General features: G+C 40.3%; 1 protein-coding gene across 1 annotated transcript in view; it reads left to right on the top strand.

Annotated features, from left to right (window-relative positions):
• The window catches only part of SYT9 (synaptotagmin 9), a 117,151-nt gene that overhangs the window by 62,227 nt on the left and 36,968 nt on the right, over positions 1-17,956 (top strand). Inside the window, exons 3-4 of the mRNA XM_063117305.1 lie at positions 1,588-2,125; positions 12,271-12,282. Coding sequence (XP_062973375.1) covers positions 1,588-2,125; positions 12,271-12,282 — 550 coding nt within the window. The remainder of the gene's footprint in view (positions 1-1,587; positions 2,126-12,270; positions 12,283-17,956) is intronic.

The following is a 17,956-nucleotide window of genomic DNA, read 5'->3' as shown; positions in this document are numbered from 1 at the left end:
GTGAGTCAAGTCTGAACATCAGAGAAACATGAAATTGCACCCCCAGTTCTAGCCCCCAGGCTTTGGGACTCTCTCTCCCCATTTATTTATTACATTTATAGCCGAAGCTCTCTGGGTGGTTTAGAAAGGTTAAAAACTGTAAACATTAAAAACAAATATACAAAAATTTAAAACCATCAAAAGCATAAAAACAACAATATCCATTTAAATCAATTTAAGCTCTGAGCTGTGCCATACTTTGGAGACAATGCAAGATATTTTTGTTTAGACTTTCTTTTGTCTCAGACAATCAAGGGAAGGCTGATTTTGTTGGCATGATTTTTTGTACTTAGTTGCACACTGATTTTGTTGTGATTCTTTAGGGTTGCTTTACAGTATTGCTGTACTGAATTGTTGTTGTTTGTACACATCACCCTGAGCCATTACTTTAGCAGTAAAACAATCTAAAAAAAAGTTTAAAAAACAGATGGTGTTTAAAAATACATGGTGTCTACAGGTAGATAGATTATTCATGAAGTGAAGATTGAGGCCAGGGCTGGTGTCAAGGGTAGCTATGGTTGGGCATACCCCAGTAGGGGCCCACTGACAAGAGACCCTGCTGCTCTTCTTCTTCACCATTGCAACCTGATTGTGGTGGTGGTGGTGGTGGTGGTGGTAAGCAGTACATGCCAATTCCTGGTTGCTCATTGATTCTCTTGTCAAGCAAGGAGGTGGTAGCAATGATGACAAAGAGGATGAGAAGCAAAATCATCTGGTGACAATGGTGATGAGAAGTTAGACTTACCTGGAGCCAGCAAAGTGGGAAGAACACTACAAAGTTCGTTACCAACTGCCCAGACCCAGCAACAGAGCTGATTAGAAAAAGTAGTAAGAGGGGATGCAGTCAGGACTGAACCTTGGCTGATAAGAATAAGAATAGCAACCAATGCCGATGCTATTGGGATAAACTATATGGGTACCTGAAGAAATGAGGGTATGCCAACCTCTATCACTTTTCTGACATGTACAAATTTCTCAAACACCAACCTCCTTCCATAATAATTTCTGCATTTTTTGTGGCTGAGAGGGAAGAGATATAAACATTTCAAATCTCTTAATGATCCAAAATCATGATATTCCTACCACTGTAATGAAGGCTATTTATTTATTTATTACATTTCTATACCACCCAATAGTCGGAGCTCTCTGGGCGGTTCACAAAAATTAAAACATTCAAAGTATAAAACAACAGTATAAAACCATAATATAAAATACAATATAATATAAAAGCTCAACCAGATAAAAACAGCAGCAATGCAAAATTACAAATTTAAAACACCAAGTTAAAATTTATTTATAGACTTGTTAAAATGCTGGGAGAATAAAAAGGTCTTCACCTGGCGTCTAAAAGCATATAATATAGGTGTTTAATAAGGTGTTTATGTTTAATTTAGATAGATAGATAGATAGATAGAGATATATATATACTGTACTATGTTTTTCTTTCTTTTCCTTTTCCCCCCCTTATTGTTTCTTCTGAGAACATTTTTGTTGTAGAGCATCCTGTAAATATAATTAATAAATATATTTTGTTTGTTTTCATTTAAGGCATAATTCAATACGAAGGCAGCTCAATCTCTCAAACCCAGACTTCAATATCCAGCAGATTCAGAAGCAGGATCAGTTGACAGGGCTTGGGCGCATCAAGCCAGAATTGTATAAGCAAAGATCGGTGGACACGGATGATGGGCGGAGAAATAATAGCAAGTCTTGTGGGAAACTCAATTTTATTGTGAAATACGATTGTGACTTAGAACAACTGATAGTGAAGATTCACAAAGCTGTCAACCTGCCAGCAAAGGACTTTTCTGGGACTTCAGACCCCTATGTCAAGATCTATTTACTTCCAGATAGGAAAACAAAACACCAAACTAAAGTGCATAGAAAGACCCTAAACCCAGTATTTGATGAAGTTTTTTTATTTCCTGTTCCTTATAATGATTTGAGTACAAGGAAACTCCACTTCTCTGTATATGACTTTGACCGATTCTCCCGGCATGACTTGATTGGCCAAGTGATAGTGGATAATTTTTTAGATTTGTCGGACTTTCCCAGGGAGTGTAATATTTGGAAGGACATTGAATATGTCACTAACGTAAGTATGACTCCTTTTTATTTTGAGATTTTTTTTAATTGCTTAATTTAAATTATCTGTCTTTTTATTTGCAACCCATTGTTCGCTGCCTGAAATTAACCGAGTCCAAAGACTATCAATATTAAATAATTATTTATGGAGGAATTACTCTTTTATATAGAAATCTGCCCCTTATCTTTGAATTCCATTCCTAAATCTTATTTTCCTTGCCAGATTGGATTTTCTTGTGTTTTGTATTAAACAACTAGCCAGTTTTTAGAAATTAGCGGATCTGCACATTTTACTCTGAGAGTGCCTGGTGTGCCCAGATTTTTTTTTTCAAGAATTTCAAAGTTTTCTCCCCCACACCCAATACTTTCCAAAATCATAGAATCATAGAACAGTACAGTTGGAAGGGGCCTATAAGGCCATCGAGTGCTACCCCCTGTTCCATGCAGGAATCCACCTTAAAGCATACCTGACAGATGCTGTCCAGATGCCTCTTGAATGCCTCTAGGGTGGGAGAGCCCCCAACCTCCCTAAGTCATTGGTTCCATTGTCGTACTGCTCTACGTTTTTTCCTGATGTCCAGCCAGAATCTATCCTCAGTTCCATAGAAGCATTTTCATAATCTTTTGGCTGCTATAAAGACTTCCTCCAAATAGGGAGGCCTTTTGTTCATTCGATGGGCAGCCTACATCATCCACAGAAGAAAACAGAACCTGCTGGTTTTGTTCCAGGTCAGTTTTACTGAGAGAAAGAAAACACGTATTTGCTTGTTGACTATGTAGTTCTATGAACATAAGATATTTGTGAGGCTTTCCACTCTCCATATGAAATATCACATCAGCAGCTCTCTCAGGAGGTTAATCTCAATAACAAAGGCAAGAAGAATATCTGAGGATCATATCCCAGCTCTGTCACCATCAGCCATCAAAGGTCTCCTGTTCCTTCAAACAACTCTGCCTTTTTCTCTCTTCCTATCCCTCACACATGGAACTGCCACTGTGATGCCACTTCTGTTGTTGTTATTGTTGCTGTTGTTATTGTTATCCCTCCTTTTGCCCAATGCTGGGCCTCAAAGCAGCATTACAAGATTTAAAACATATACATTAAAAACCTATAAATACAAATATACAAAAATTAAAAATATATTAAATAAGTTCCAATATTAAAACATTTAAAATGACAATTATTAAAAGTCCTTGGCACAGACGGAGGTCCAGTTTAAACACCAAAGTCCTGCCTGAACAAAAACGTTTTTGCCTGCCTCCTAAAACACATCTGGGAGGGAGCCAGTCTAGCTATCCTGGGAAGCGAGTTCCAGAGCACTGGAGCAGCCACCAAGAAGGCCCTCTCTCATAGGAACCTATCTTATACTGAGTCAGGCCTTTGGTCCATTTAGCCAAGTATTGTCATGCTGATGAGAGCTGGGAGTCGAACAACACCTGGAGAGCAACAAGATGCCTATATCTGCCAATGGCATTAATTTCATTAACAAGCAGGCCTTTCCTGAGGGCTATGGGAAGTTTACCAAGCTGACCAGTCAAAGCAAAACAAAACCAGATCCTTGCATGTGAAGTGTACTGTATTACTCTGCTAGCTTTACAAACCAGGAAGATATTTTAATCTTATTGCATCCACACAAGTTTACCCAAATACTTTTAAAGCTAATGGCAGAACAGCCAAATTAATTACATGCAGATCAACATTTCATCAGGTCTGTAAATTCCAAATACGGTTTGGGTTCTGACACTAATTTGTTTAAAGCACTATGACTTTGGATAGTGCCATTAATGTGTTATACTGAGCCCATTTTATCAAAACTGAACAAGGGATTCCAATATCTCTTTTGACAGTGGGATTATTTTTCAGTGCAAATTATTCTCAGCAGGAGCCATACACAATTAGAGAGAGTGATGGTTTCTAGATAAGAAACTCAGAGAAAGGAAGCTTTTGCAACATTCTGTTTTCAAACTAATATTTTCCAGCTTTTGGTTCCTTAAATATGTGTAACCAGCAGCATAATTTGGGAATTTCGGATATTGTACTTATCAGTCTGCTGTGTTTCTCTGAAATGGTTCTCAAACACTGCAAATGCAATCCCAACTATTTGTGTGATATATACCAGAGCAGTATAAAACATGTATCAGATACATGGATTTTTGCAAGGGATCATGAACTTTTCAGCTGAGCTGAGTGATAAGAAAAATGGAATGATGTACAGTGTTGTGCTGAATAGAAAACATACATTTTGACCATGCTCACTTCTAAATTTTAGTTTTAAATTTCAAAGGGAAAATCTATTTTATATATCCATTATTTTTTAGTTCTAAGCAAACTTATTATTGAATCAATTGTGGCTCACTTCTGAATAAACAGATTTAGGATTGGTGTTAATACTTAGTTCACTGCATTCGAAGGGATTATCCATTTGCATGTACTTAAATGCCTTTTTATCCTAGTTGCTAGAAGTCATGCAAGTCTTGCAAATATGGAAGTCTTGTAATACCATAAGAAACTGAGGGGTTTCCATGAGTAAGGACCAGTCTTTTTTATATGATCTCACCCAGGAGATTAGGTGGATCCTTGTAATGCGCACAGGAAAAGCCTTGCCTTTCTTACCAGAAACAAATGGATCCTCTCAAGAGCAGTACAATAAGAGTTTCCAGTAAGTAATGTTTGGATGACTTCTACTGCTGAAGCCAATCAGACTTGGCCCTGTATTCAGCCTGCACAGGAGTCTCCCTGGGAACTATACACTACTCTGGGGTCCTTCACAGATGACTGGAAATGCAGGTGTAATAAATAAACAAATGAAGTAAATATGTTAAGGTCATAATAATCATGAAATAATCATTATATGAACAGCAACAGCAAACGTTTCCAAAAATGTGGTGGGTAATTTCCCCAATTTAGCTGTAGATCAGCCTTCCCCAACCTGCTGCCCTCCAGATGTTTGGGACTACACCTCCAATAAGCCACCATGACCCAAGGCCAGGGTTGATGGGTGTTCTAATACAAAACATCTGGACAATGCTCGGTTGAGAAAGGCTGGTGTAGGTGGTCAGAGCAGTCCACAAGTACAGCTTTAGTGTTAGGGCTAAACTATGCATTTCAAAAAATGCAGTGGTGTGTAACATCAAACAACTGCTTCTCATTTTAAAGAATCCAGAGAAGGGGATAATTTGCAACAGAAATGCCAGAGGAGGTGGGAGTGCTTAACCCTTTCCCCTGTCCATTGTTGTACCTCTCTCCAGCCACTTTTATGCCCACCATGATCCCAGGCCTCAGAGGATAGGTGGAGGCTACATGATGGTGGGGGAAAGAACTCAAGATATGGAATTTGGGGGGGGGGGGGTTTCCAGTCAACCTTGCCTTCAAGGATTGTGGTGTGTGCTGGCTGTCCTTTTGAATATTCAAGTAGGTGGTCACTGTGGTTTACTGTGTCATCTGAACCTAGCAAGGGTGGCTTATGCCCATGGGTTATGTGAGAGTTGTTTAACCCTCACATAAGCCCCCCTCACTGGGGTTCACACGCTACGATAAGCCACAGTGACCACCTGCTGCAGGTTGAATATTCAAAAGGGCGACTGGCACGCACCACAACTCACGATGACTGAAATAAGCCACATCGGGCGGCAGTGATCATGTGAACCCTATCAGTGTCTTTTGATTGGTAGTGATAGTAGACTTCCTTTTGCAAGCACCCTAAGGATAGACCAAAGAGGATGAAAGACACTCTGGAGACTTATCTAATTGATTGGAATCAATGGGCTCTAATTGTGCTTAACTTTACCTTGATTATCCCTTCATTTCACATGCAGTGGGATTGGCTATGTAACTACCTGCCCGTGGTTTTGGAAAGTTTTGTCCAATTACCTTTCAAGAAAATGGGCTTGCTCAGTACCTTTGTACACATAAGGAAGATGACAATCAGAAATGCTATTTAACATTGTCCCCCACTAAATAATGAGAAGGCATAGCAGTTGCATGAGCAAATGCATTTTATTTACTTGTGTATCAATATATTTAATGATTATATCAACAAAGTAAAACACACTTCTTTATGAGATATCTATAAAAACATGGGAAGCTGGAATTCATCCATGATTAAAATCAGTTCCTTTTGTGACTGATTTTAAATCTACTTGGTTTAAATCAAACTACCCTGCTCAGGAACAACAGCAACAAAAAGAGCTTTTACTGGTATTAAATTAATAGCTCCTAGTTCCAATACATTACACTCATATCTCTGTTCTGATCACTGTAATATGTTCTTACATTTGCTGTTGCAATTTATTATATCATTTCTAGAATTGCTCTAATTCAAGATGGTACTGTAATGTGTTGTTGCTGATTGCAACGATTATACTTTGAACAAGAATCTATCATTTCCCAGCATCTCTTCTAGCAGAAGCTGATAATGAGGAAAGAAGCCAATCTCATTCTGAGTCTGTCTGTCTGTCTCTCTCTTTCTCTCTCCCTCTCCCTCTCTCTCTCCTTTAAAGCAGAGATAACATTCCTTTCAGTTCTGGGCTGCTCAGCTTATGAAAACTATTTTCTTTTTGGCTGTAGGACATTTATTTCACACAGCCAGATACAGATACTGTAAGCACTGAAAACTTAAAATAATATATTTTCAGTATCCTAAAGTAGCTCTCTCTGCAGCTGGACAACCTGCACTCAAACCCCAAGGACATGTCCAGTGATGCTAAGTGAGGGGTTTCTTCTGGACGAAGTGAAAGGGTAAATCGGGGGTGGGTGATACAAGCTCTTGGATGCATCTAAATCAGGGGTGCAGAGCCTCAAGCCAGGGGCCAAATCCTGCCCTCCAGGATTCCCCAGATGGACCTGCCTTCTTCCCCAAATCCTATCGCCTTTTCTGTAACCACTGATCACTGCACACCTATCCCTACCACACCTTTCTGAGATAGCTCAGGAGTCAGCCACAGCAGTATGAGAAGGCCTGTTGATGACGGTGGTGTGGTTGCGGTGAAAGTGATGGGGGAAGATGGGAAAGGACAGTTGCGCAGTTGGCCTTTGGGCTGCGCACTCAGGAGCAAATATTACTTGCCCCTGACCAATAATTCAGTTGCAAATAATTATGGCTAAAATAAAAGGTACAAAGAAAAAGTCAGACAAAACAGGAGAACATCCAGAATCATGAGAGATGAAGTCCAGGGATGTAAAACAACAACAACAAAAACAACACAGTTTTATTCCTCAGAGTAGCCCAACACATTTTGTCCGTCTACCGTGTAATTTTGGACTTCTTTCAGGGGCTATACAAAAAGAAACCAAAGCCTGTATTCATATTTTAAGAAGCAACTGTTCCACCTGTATTTATCATTAGGTCCTCAAAAGTAGCTAGAACAGCCTGCTGCAGGTGCCTCTCAGTGTGGGGAGAAGGAGATATCTAGATTTGGCTTTCCTTGTTTAATCAAATATGTGATGAAGGTTAAACAGGATCTTGGATCAGTGGGCATTTGTGCAACTAAGAAGTTTTGAATATCATGAGGTGTGAATAAGAAAGAAACTTCACCATTGAAAATAATTGTTCTTCACACTTGGCATAGGAGAAACACTTTCTGTAGCACCTCAGCTGTTTTACTTCACTATCAACATATTTTTATTTTTTTTTAACATTGTGCGATAATTCTCATTTCCCAAGTCACCTTTTCAGTACTGGATTTTAGATCCTTCATTTTAGAAATTGACAAGTTTTAAAAATACGTTGTGAGAGTTCCTGTTAACTTAGAATTGAGTAATTTAAAGCTTGAGACAGATGACACCTTTTTCAGAGAATTAAAGGTGGTATGGGAGAGGCATCATGCCTTTGGGATGTACACTCGGCCTGTGAACAGAGCTGAATGTAAAATTTGTTGTGTTGTTTATGTAGTCCTTCAAAGCATGAGAAACCTATTTGACAAGTGGTGAGAGTGAGATGTGTGTGTGTATCACAGTGGGAAACAATGCTTCTTGAACGCCTTGAACGCTCAGGCTGCGACAGTCTATGCAGGGTGAAAGAAAGGGTGTTAGACTTTCAGCCCACCACAATTATAAGGAAATGTGTGATGCAGGTACTCACATAGAGGCCTGGGCGTGCACTTTTGTGTGATCTTCCCTTCTTCTTTTGAAGTGGGAAAAGTCATGTCAATTGGAAGATATGTATTTAGGCTTTTAAATGATGTAGCAAAGCAAGGGAAAACACCTCCAGATGTATAACAGGCCACTTCTTTTCGAGATAGTTCTTATATACGGTTGTAGTGTAATTGCTGCTTTTTTGTGTCTGGTGTTCCATGCCTGAAAGGGTGAGATAATTTGGAAGAGAGCGTTCATACAATGGCCCAAATTATTTAAGTAAAATATTTAAGTATTTAAGTATTTAAGTAAAATATATTTAACAGGAATGCAAATATATTTAATTGAAAGGAGGAAAAGCTGGACATTTATTGTCACTTTTTAAACCCTTTCCTAGTAGTTCCCTTTTTACTCAAGGAATAAGTATTCACACTCTGTGCTCTGCTCACTTTCTTTCCCCCCACTCTGGAGAGTGCAAGGTCACATGGTCTCCAATAGTCGTTAAGTTAGAACTGTTGGGCTTCATCTCGCTTTCAAAAAGATCAGGGGAAACCTGATAAGATGACTTCAAAGCTCAATGTGGTGCTTCAGATTGAAGGATTAAATGGAAAGTTGGAACAGCTGAGCCTGGGAGTGTTTGGGGAGTGGCCTTTCACAGGAACAGGCGGAAGCGAGTTAAAGTCCCGCGTAGCTGACAACAATTCCCAATCACCACACTCCCCATAAAAGATTCGTCAAATCTTAGAAGCAACACTGGAAGCAACTATTGTTCTTGGTTCCTTGTCTTTGTCCCTTGCAAACCAGCTCCTTGATCTTGCCTGGACTTATCCTGACCTTGGACTGGACCCTGACTATGTTTTGACGCCTTCTTGATTCCTGTATTGTTGACCCGGCTTGGGACAGATACTTCGGCTTTTGACCATGGACTGTTTGTTGACTTTTCCCTCCTGCTTATCGAGTGTAACACTGGTGACTTACGACACTCAATTCTTTCCTGTGAAATTATACAGTTGCACTATAACCACTTTATAGCGCCATCTAGTAGCTATAAAATGAAACATAGAAGGGTATTCCCTGAATCAATGCTCATATAAAGGAGCCTATCTTATTCCTTCAAAGAATCCAGAAGCAGAACCGCCAGTAAGGCTGCAGGATTTTAGCCTCGTGGTGAAGCCTTCTATTTAAATAGAAGGCTCTGGGGTTTATGTTAAGTATATGAAAAGAAATACTTGCTTAGTCATTAAAATTGTGTGTGTATGGCTATCTCAGGGTTAAACAGAGAAAGTCTATCTGTGAGCAATTACCTTGAGATAGAGGCTGTTCTGGGAACCTTGCCAAGATTCTAAGTTAGCCTCATCACAGCTGTATGTAATGTAGATAAGAATTGTGTAAGATGTGTATATAGTTTCTCACTTGTGTAAAATGGAACCGATCACTGCTTACTGATCACTGCTCTCTGATCACTGCTCTCTGTGTATGCCTCAGTGTGCTGATCTGAACTGATCTGAATTGAACTGCACAGAAGCCTGAAGGAAATAAACCAGCTCTGCTGTGTAAGACCTGCGTGATGTGTGTTTGTTTCTGAGCACAAACAGAGTTCCAGAGAGAGAAAAGTTCTGGCACAATAACCCAACAAAGGTTATGGGCCCAGTCAAGTCTAGCCTAGACCAGCCTACGCCAGCCTAATCCAGGCAGAAGAACCAGAACTTGATGGGAATGGTGCAGTATCAGAACCAGGAGTCTGCTAAAACAGAAAACTGTTGATGAAGGAAGACATCAAGCTAAAGCCAGTGCTGCAAAGCGAGGAAAAATCTCAGTCGGCTGACTCTGAGGAGGACTCTGAGCAGGAGGACGGTGAGATACCAATTCCTAAAGCAGAGGGAATGGCAGGAGCTAATATGTCTGGTTTGCATCAATTGTTAGAAAAGCTGAATGACTCTAACTATGCATTATGGTCTTACAAAATGCAAATGTATCTGATTCAGGCTGAACTGTGGTATGTAGTCACAGAGGATTCACCAGATAGAGCAGATCCACAGAATGCTAAATGGTTTAAGGACGATGCAAAAGCAATGGCAGTTATTGCATTAGCTGTGGAAGACTCTCAAATTTCCTTCATTCAGTTTTTGAATACATCAAAAGAGTGCTGGAATGCGCTACAAGCTGTATATCAAAGAGAAACAGCGGGCAGTAAAATAATTCTAACCCGGAAGCTGTATGGAATGAAGCTGAAACCAGGGGAGTCTATGTCAAACCATTTGAAAAGCATGAGAGAAATCTTCAATCAACTCAGGGCACGAGGGATGGAGTTTACAACTATACACCAAGTCTATGTGATTTTGTCAAGTCTTGATTCATCGTACAATGCGGTTGTCACCATGATGGAAAGTCAAGAGGAGAAAAATTTAACCCTCGAGTATGTAGCTGGAAAACTACTGGAAACCTATGAGAGAAGACAAGCTTCAAAACAACAGAGCCTTAAACATCCTGTGGCTGAATTTCAACAAAGCCATAAATCTTCTGATGTGGTGGCTGCATTAAAGGCAAGGAAATGCTTTAATTGTGGTTCCACAGGACACTTAAGGCGGGATTGCAACAACAAGAAGAAAAAGCAGTCAACAGCAAAGTGGAGAGAAGAAAACAACATGAATGAAGCTGAATCAAAAAAGAAGTGTCTTCTAGCAAGAGTCAAAGAGACAATGAATCCTTGGTTTTTGGACTCTGGGGCTTCAATAAGTATGGCAAAAGACAAACTTTCATTTGTTACCTTGGAAACTTCTACTTCAGAGCAAAAATGTGTTACCCTTGCAAATGGAACAAAAATCCAGATTTGTGGTGTGGGTAATGTATATTTTGATTGTCTGGGAGTTGAACTACAAAGTGTTTTATATGTACCAGAATTAGAAACAAACCTTCTAAGTGTGTTTCAGTTAACAGAAATGGGGTATGAGGTTTGTTTTACTGAAGAAAATTGTACTATAAAACAGGGAAACAAGGTGTGTGTGCAGGGAATAATGAAAGAATCTTTGTATGTGATTAATACTTGTACAGAAAATGAAGTTGTAGCCAGCAAAGTCACAACAAAAACAATAGCCAATTGCAAACCACACCAAGAGTGTATCCATTTAACTCATAAAAGGTTTGGTCATGCTAACTATAAAACAATTTCTAAGATCCCAGAATTGTGTGAAGGGGTGAAAATCAAACCATGTTCTAACTATGTAGAATGTAATGTATGCAGTGAAACCAAGTGTCATAAGTCAAACATTCCAAAACATAGTGAGAGAACAACAAAAAGAATTTTTGAATTAATTCATGCAGATCTTGCAGGTCCTTTTGAGACAAGTCAAGGAGGAAACAGATTTTTCTTGTCTATTGTTGATGATTACAGTAGATTTGGATTTGTGTATGTGTTAAAACAGAAGAGTGAAACTTTTGGAAAGTTCAAAGCCTTTGTTAAGTGGAGTAAAAATAGATTTAAAGAACCTATAGCTAATCTAAGAACGGACCGGGGAGGTGAATTTCTTAGCAACCAATTTAAAAAATTCCTCAGTGATGAGGGTATACAACATGACCTTACTGCTCCATATTCACCATTTCAAAATGGAGTTGCAGAAAGGAAAAACAGAACCTTGCAAAACATGTTAAGAGCTCTATTGAAAGAGTCAGGATTGTCTAATCTGTTCTGGGCAGAAGCTTTGTCCACCTCAAATTATTTGTTAAACAGGCTTTACCACTCTGTACATGAAAAAACCCCATATGAAATGTTTTACAAAAGAAAACCTAGAGTGTCACATATAAGGGTTTTTGGAAGTAAATGTTTTGCTCATATTCAGAAAGAAAACAGACCAGGAAAGCTAGCTCAAAGAGGTTTGGAATGTAAACTGTTGGGATATGATACACAAACAAAAGGCTATCGTTTGTGGTCTCCATATCACAAAAGTGTAATTGTGAGCAGAGATGTAGTTTTTCATGAACAAATGCAGGAAACAAAACAGTATGTAAGTTTGCCTGTAGAACAGAAAGCTGTAGAAACAGAAGAAATTCCTGAACAATCTCAGCAAGAGAGGGAGGGGGAAGAAACTGTGGAGGAGGAAACTATGCCTGTAACTATGCCAAGACGATCAGAAAGGGAACGCAAAGCTCCAATTCGTTACTCAGATGAATACCAAAGCAAACAGGTTTCTTATAGAGCTTTACTAATAGCCTATGAACCTACTTCATTTGAGGAAATTCAGGAAATGGAACCTACAGAAGCTCAGGGCTGGCATGAAGCAATGTCAGAGGAAATCAGAGCAATGAAAAAAAATGAAACGTGGGAGCTAGTACCTTTACCTGAAGGTCGTAAAGCCATTACCAGTAAATGAGTATTCAAAGTAAAACAAAATGAGAAAGGACAGGTGGAACGTTCAATGGTAAAACAAAAAGAGATGCTTTAAAGCTAGGTCTCAGATTGTAACACAATTTAAACAACATGCGCAAGAGGAGGACTGTTAAGTATATGAAAAGAAATACTTGCTTAGTCATTAAAATTGTGTGTGTATGGCTATCTCAGGGTTAAACAGAGAAAGTCTATCTGTGGGCAATTACCTTGAGATAGAGGCTGTTCTGGGAACCTTGCCAAGATTCTAAGTTAGCCTCATCACAGCTGTATGTAATGTAGATAAGAATTGTGTAAGATGTGTATATAGTTTCTCACTTGTGTAAAATGGAACCGATCACTGCTTACTGATCACTGCTCTCTGATCACTGCTCTCTGTGTATGCCTCAGTGTGCTGATCTGAACTGATCTGAATTGAACTGCACAGAAGCCTGAAGGAAATAAACCAGCTCTGCTGTGTAAGACCTGCGTGATGTGTGTTTGTTTCTGAGCACAAACAGAGTTCCAGAGAGAGAAAAGTTCTGGCACAATAACCCAACAGTTTAGCCTTTTAAAAATAATCAGAAAAAGTGATAGAAGTGCAAACCATTTTGTTGCAATTAATCAATTTTTGTGATAACAACAACTCCTCCTCATCTGGTCTTTCCTCACACTTATGCCATTTGGGTGTTTCTGAATTTGGAGATCTGGATGTTGGCCTGTTCCTCCGTCTCCTCTTGTAGGGTTTGACATTCAGCTTAAACTTTTCCACCTGATTCTATGTCCTATATAGATTCTTTCTGTTCTCTTTGCCTGGAAATCAGTTTTTTAACTCACTATTCATACTTGCAAATGTCTTCATTTGTAACATATCTTCTTTAGGTCTCCCTCAAGTTCACATGAGTTCTCAGATCCTTCTGGCCTCCTTTTTCTTCATATGCTTCTTCCTTCCTTTCACAGCAAGCCATTTTGCCTCAGCCATGTAAAAGTTGCAGGTATTTCACAGCCTGAGCCAAGTTCTTCATTCTCTCCAGGTGGGGCCACAAACATGTTGCTTTTTCTTCAGTTCTTCTACCATCATGGTTATATCTATGACTGCCTCCTTTACCTTCTCCTCTGCATTTCTGGCCTGTTTAACGGCATCTTCCATTTCACTTACTCATTCATTCAATTTGTGCTCACCTTTCTGCCAAGAAAGTGGCACTCAACAATCATAGGAACTTTTAAAGAAATTAGATAAAAGCTTGGTTAAAACAATAATAAAATACATTAAAGCACACACAAATTACAGAATAAAAACACAACACAACATACCAGTTTACATGCCAAAGGCCTGCTTGAGAAAAAGCATCTTTGCTTGCCAGTAGAAGGACAGCAGAGAGGGAACCAACCTGGTAGGGAGTTCCATAACTTGGGAGCAGCCTCCAAGAAGGCCCTCTCTTGCATAGCCACCAAAGGGTACTCCTGAAGGGTCTCACCCCAAAGATCTTAAAACCCAAACAAGCTCTTTCAGGTAGCCCAATCCCAATCTATAGAGGCTTTAAAGAAAATAGCAGCCTCCAGTTTCTTGTCTGTGAATAAGATTAGTGTGTTGTCAGTAGGGGTGTGCACGGACCCCCCACTCCGCTTCACTTTAAGATCCGCCATTTTCGGATCGGCCCGCTCCGCCCCGCCCCCACTGCGCCTGTGCCCACTCCGCTCCGCTCGGAGCTCCGGATCCGGATTGGAGCTCCGGTCCCCCCCCATGGGGGGGTTACCGGGCCCTGCCGCCATCGCCGCCCATGCGGCGACGGCGGCAGAGCCCGGTAAGGAGGAGGGGGGCCTTACCTGCCTCCGTCCGTGGTCCGTCGCCATCTTCAATTGAGCCCGTGGTTCCACCAGGAAGTCTGGGCCGCAAATGCGGCCCAGACTTCCTGCTGGAACCAAGGGCTCAATTGGAGACGCTGACGGACCGCGGACGGAGGCAGGTAAGGGAGAGGAGGGCGGGGGGCGTTACCGGGCCCTGCTGCTGTCACCGCATGGGCGACAGCGACAGCGGCAGGGCCCGGTAAACCCCACTTACCTTTCCGGCGGAGCTCCGGATCGAGGCGAAGGATCCGCCTTCACCTCGATCCTCTTCGCCATGCTCCGCCGGCCCCCCAATCCTCTTCGCCTCCGCCTTAAGGGCAGGCGAAGCCCCCCGCTCCGCTACTGCTTCTCCGGTCCGATTAGAAGCGGAGCACATCCCTAGTTGTCAGTGTAGAAGAGCACCAGTGGCATCAAGAAGCACTTGTCCAGCTCTCTTCCTGCTCCTCTCTTGTTTCTGACCCCCGCCTCCAAGATCTGCTTAATCTCACCTCTGCATGAGATTAATTCAATGCTCAACCATACTTTTCCTTGGAATCATTTTATGGATTCATTGTATGTGTGCTTGTTGTCAACTTTCTGTGATATTTATTTATTTATTGCATTTATATACCGCCCCATAGCCGAAGCTCTCTGGGCAGTTTACAAAAGTTAAAACAGTAAACATTAAAAACAAATATACAAAGTTTAAAAACTTAAAAAGCATAAAAAAGGGTTTTTTTATTCACAGCATTCTAACTTTAATAGATGTGGATCTGTAAGCACAATCGCCTCCTCCTGCATTTTTTCTTTTCCCTGAGGCTCTCTGATCTGAGATTAGGTAAATTTTCATTTGGCTCTTATTAAATTATTTTGATACCTGCAGTTACCCACAAGCAATTTTATAAGCTATAGTCTGTATTCCAAATCCAAATACATAGTTTAGCCATATGGGCTGGGTGCGGGGGATCAAATCCTCATTTTGGTTTAATTTTTATACCGTTTAGAAAATTTTCTCAGCTGTTTCTTTTCAGGGGAAGCTACAGAGACTTCTTTACTAGCCCTGAGAATTCATCTCAGGAATCCTAGTGTTGGGAAGGCTGGTTGAATTTCATGGAGTCTAACTACATTTGATTCATCCCCCTGAATTGCACATACTGTACTTATTTGAAGTGCCTCAAGCTATTTTTAGCCTTTAATCCCTACAAGATATCACAACCATCAGTCATCCTCCTCTGTTGAAGAGCTCTCCATATTTTTTAGTTTTAGAATTTCACATCTCGTGTGTGTAGTGTGCACTTTTCTTGTTTTTTTAAAGAAGTGTTTTTTCTTCTTTTCAAAGCTTTATGTCTTGCAATCATAATTGATCTTTTTAGAGACACGTGATTTAATGATAGATACTAATACACCAGAATCAGTGATAATTGCAGAACAACTTTGATTCTCCAGTTGTTCTGAATTACAGGAAAGAAAACTGGATCATCATAGTTGCCTCATGCATATTACTTTCCCGTGGCACATTAGTTCAGCATAGTAGTGGAATGAGGAAGAGAAGCTGCTTTTAGATAAGTCATTCTTGGCAGGGTCATGTTTGCTTGTTTTATCATAATGTACATACTGCAGTAGTAGTAATCCAGTCCTCAAAATTGGATTACTGCAATGTGCTTTATGTGGGGCTGCTGTTAAGTTTGGTCCAGAAGCTGTAGTTGGTGCAGAATGTCCCAGCCAGGTTGGTTACAGGAGCAGCATACTCACCAGCATATTACACCTATGCTGAGGGAACTGCCCTGGCTGCCCATCTGCAGCCAGGCCAGGTTTAAGGTTTTGGCACTTTTTTTACAAAGTCCTAAACAACTCAGGACCAGGATACTTAAGAGATTGCCTGATTACCTTCCAGCCTGCTCATTCGCTGCACTCAAGTTTTCAGAGGTCTGGTCCATCATGGCTCAGGACAGAACCATTAGGGTGCATCATCATCATCATCATCATCATCATCATTATTATTATTATTATTATTATTATTATTATTATTATTATTATCATCCCACCTTTTGCCCAATGCTGGGTGTCAAGGCAGCTGTACAGAATTAAAACATATACAGTTAAAACCTATAAACAGAAATATACAAAAGTTAAAATTAAAATTAAATACACTTCAATATTAAAACATTTTAAATACACATAACAATTCTAAGAGTGCTCTGTCCCATTTGGGACAGACCCCTTTCAGAAAGCTGAGCTGAAAGAATGACTTCAAGGGGTGTGGCCTGATTGCTCTCAGCAGTTGCTGCAGGGCCTGAAGAGGTGAGACATTAGGGAGGATGTGGCATTAAGGCTTGTGAGCCTTAACTCCTAATTTCCCTGCTTTTTGGTGCTTGGCCTTAACATTGTTTTGTAAAGTGTAGGTTTTTTATTTAATGAATTTCATGGCTTTGTGTAATGGATGACCAGATATTATACAGTTGATAACCAAGCCAGCATCAGCCAGGATGTTACACCAAGTTGACAGCCAGTATAAAATCAAAGCTAGTGTTGTGATAAACTCACTTTTCAAATTAATAAATTAACCAAAATGCTTGTATCTCCCTCATTTTTAAAGCTAAAAAGATGAAAACTTTTCGCCATGGTAGCTCTTAAGTGGAGATTTAGCCATGCCAAGTTTGAAGCAGATACTTCCATGCCTTGATTTTTAGAATTTTTTTAAAGTTCAAACACAAATCTCCTCTCTGTGGTCTAGGACCTTGTGCAATACAAGTTTTAAAAAAATGAAATGAAAGATAGAGAGATGAAACTTGGCAGCATGGTAGTTCTTAAGTAGGGCTTTAGGCATGTCAAGTTGGAATCAGATTGGTTCATGCCTTGATTTTTCGGATTTTTAAAAAAGTCAAGCTTTAAAAAAAATCTGAACAACGAGGCATGGACTGATCTGCTTCCAACTTGGCATGGCTCAATTCTTGCACAGGCTGCATTTCCATCCCTAGATATTTACTCAATGTCATTGAATGTCCTTGATTCTTGAAAAGCAACATACTTGCTTTTAGAGTTGCCACTCTCAGCACTCTATGTGTGCCATGAATGCCTGCTCTGTCTGTCCCTATGGTTCCCTGCAAGGCCCAGCTAGGGGTGGTGGTAGCAGCAAATTAAACCCAGGGGTGGAGGGTGGGATTCCATCAAGTTCATCTGAGATCAGGTGCTGTAGAACTTGGACATTCCAGGAGTGTTGAGGCCGGATTTCTGGCAGATCCAGCCACGCAACTTTATGGCCTGTTAGTCCCTCTGTTTGGTAACCTGCAGGAGCACATGCCTCATAAAGCAAATGGCCACATGAGAACTGTTATTATGGTCTGCTGTTTTGCTTGTCTTTAGTAGTCTGGTTCAGACCTCTTCAGAAGGGGGAATAGTGTTATGTGGTTGGGCTCAGTCTAAATTATCTCCAGAGGAAATGCCTCTAATCACAGAGATTGAGATTCCCTCCCCCCAACTCTGTTACCCTTGAAGTTACTAGGCCTGTTGAAAATAGGTTTTATAACATAAGCAGGAAAGCAGTGAATACCCCTTTTAACTTGTTAAATCAA

The sequence above is a fragment of the Elgaria multicarinata genome, chromosome 2 (genome assembly GCF_023053635.1).
Source record: "Elgaria multicarinata webbii isolate HBS135686 ecotype San Diego chromosome 2, rElgMul1.1.pri, whole genome shotgun sequence".
NCBI classification, from domain to species: domain Eukaryota; kingdom Metazoa; phylum Chordata; class Lepidosauria; order Squamata; family Anguidae; genus Elgaria; species Elgaria multicarinata.
Note: the sequence above shows the minus strand (reverse complement) of the source record. Positions and strands in the feature narration are given on the sequence as shown.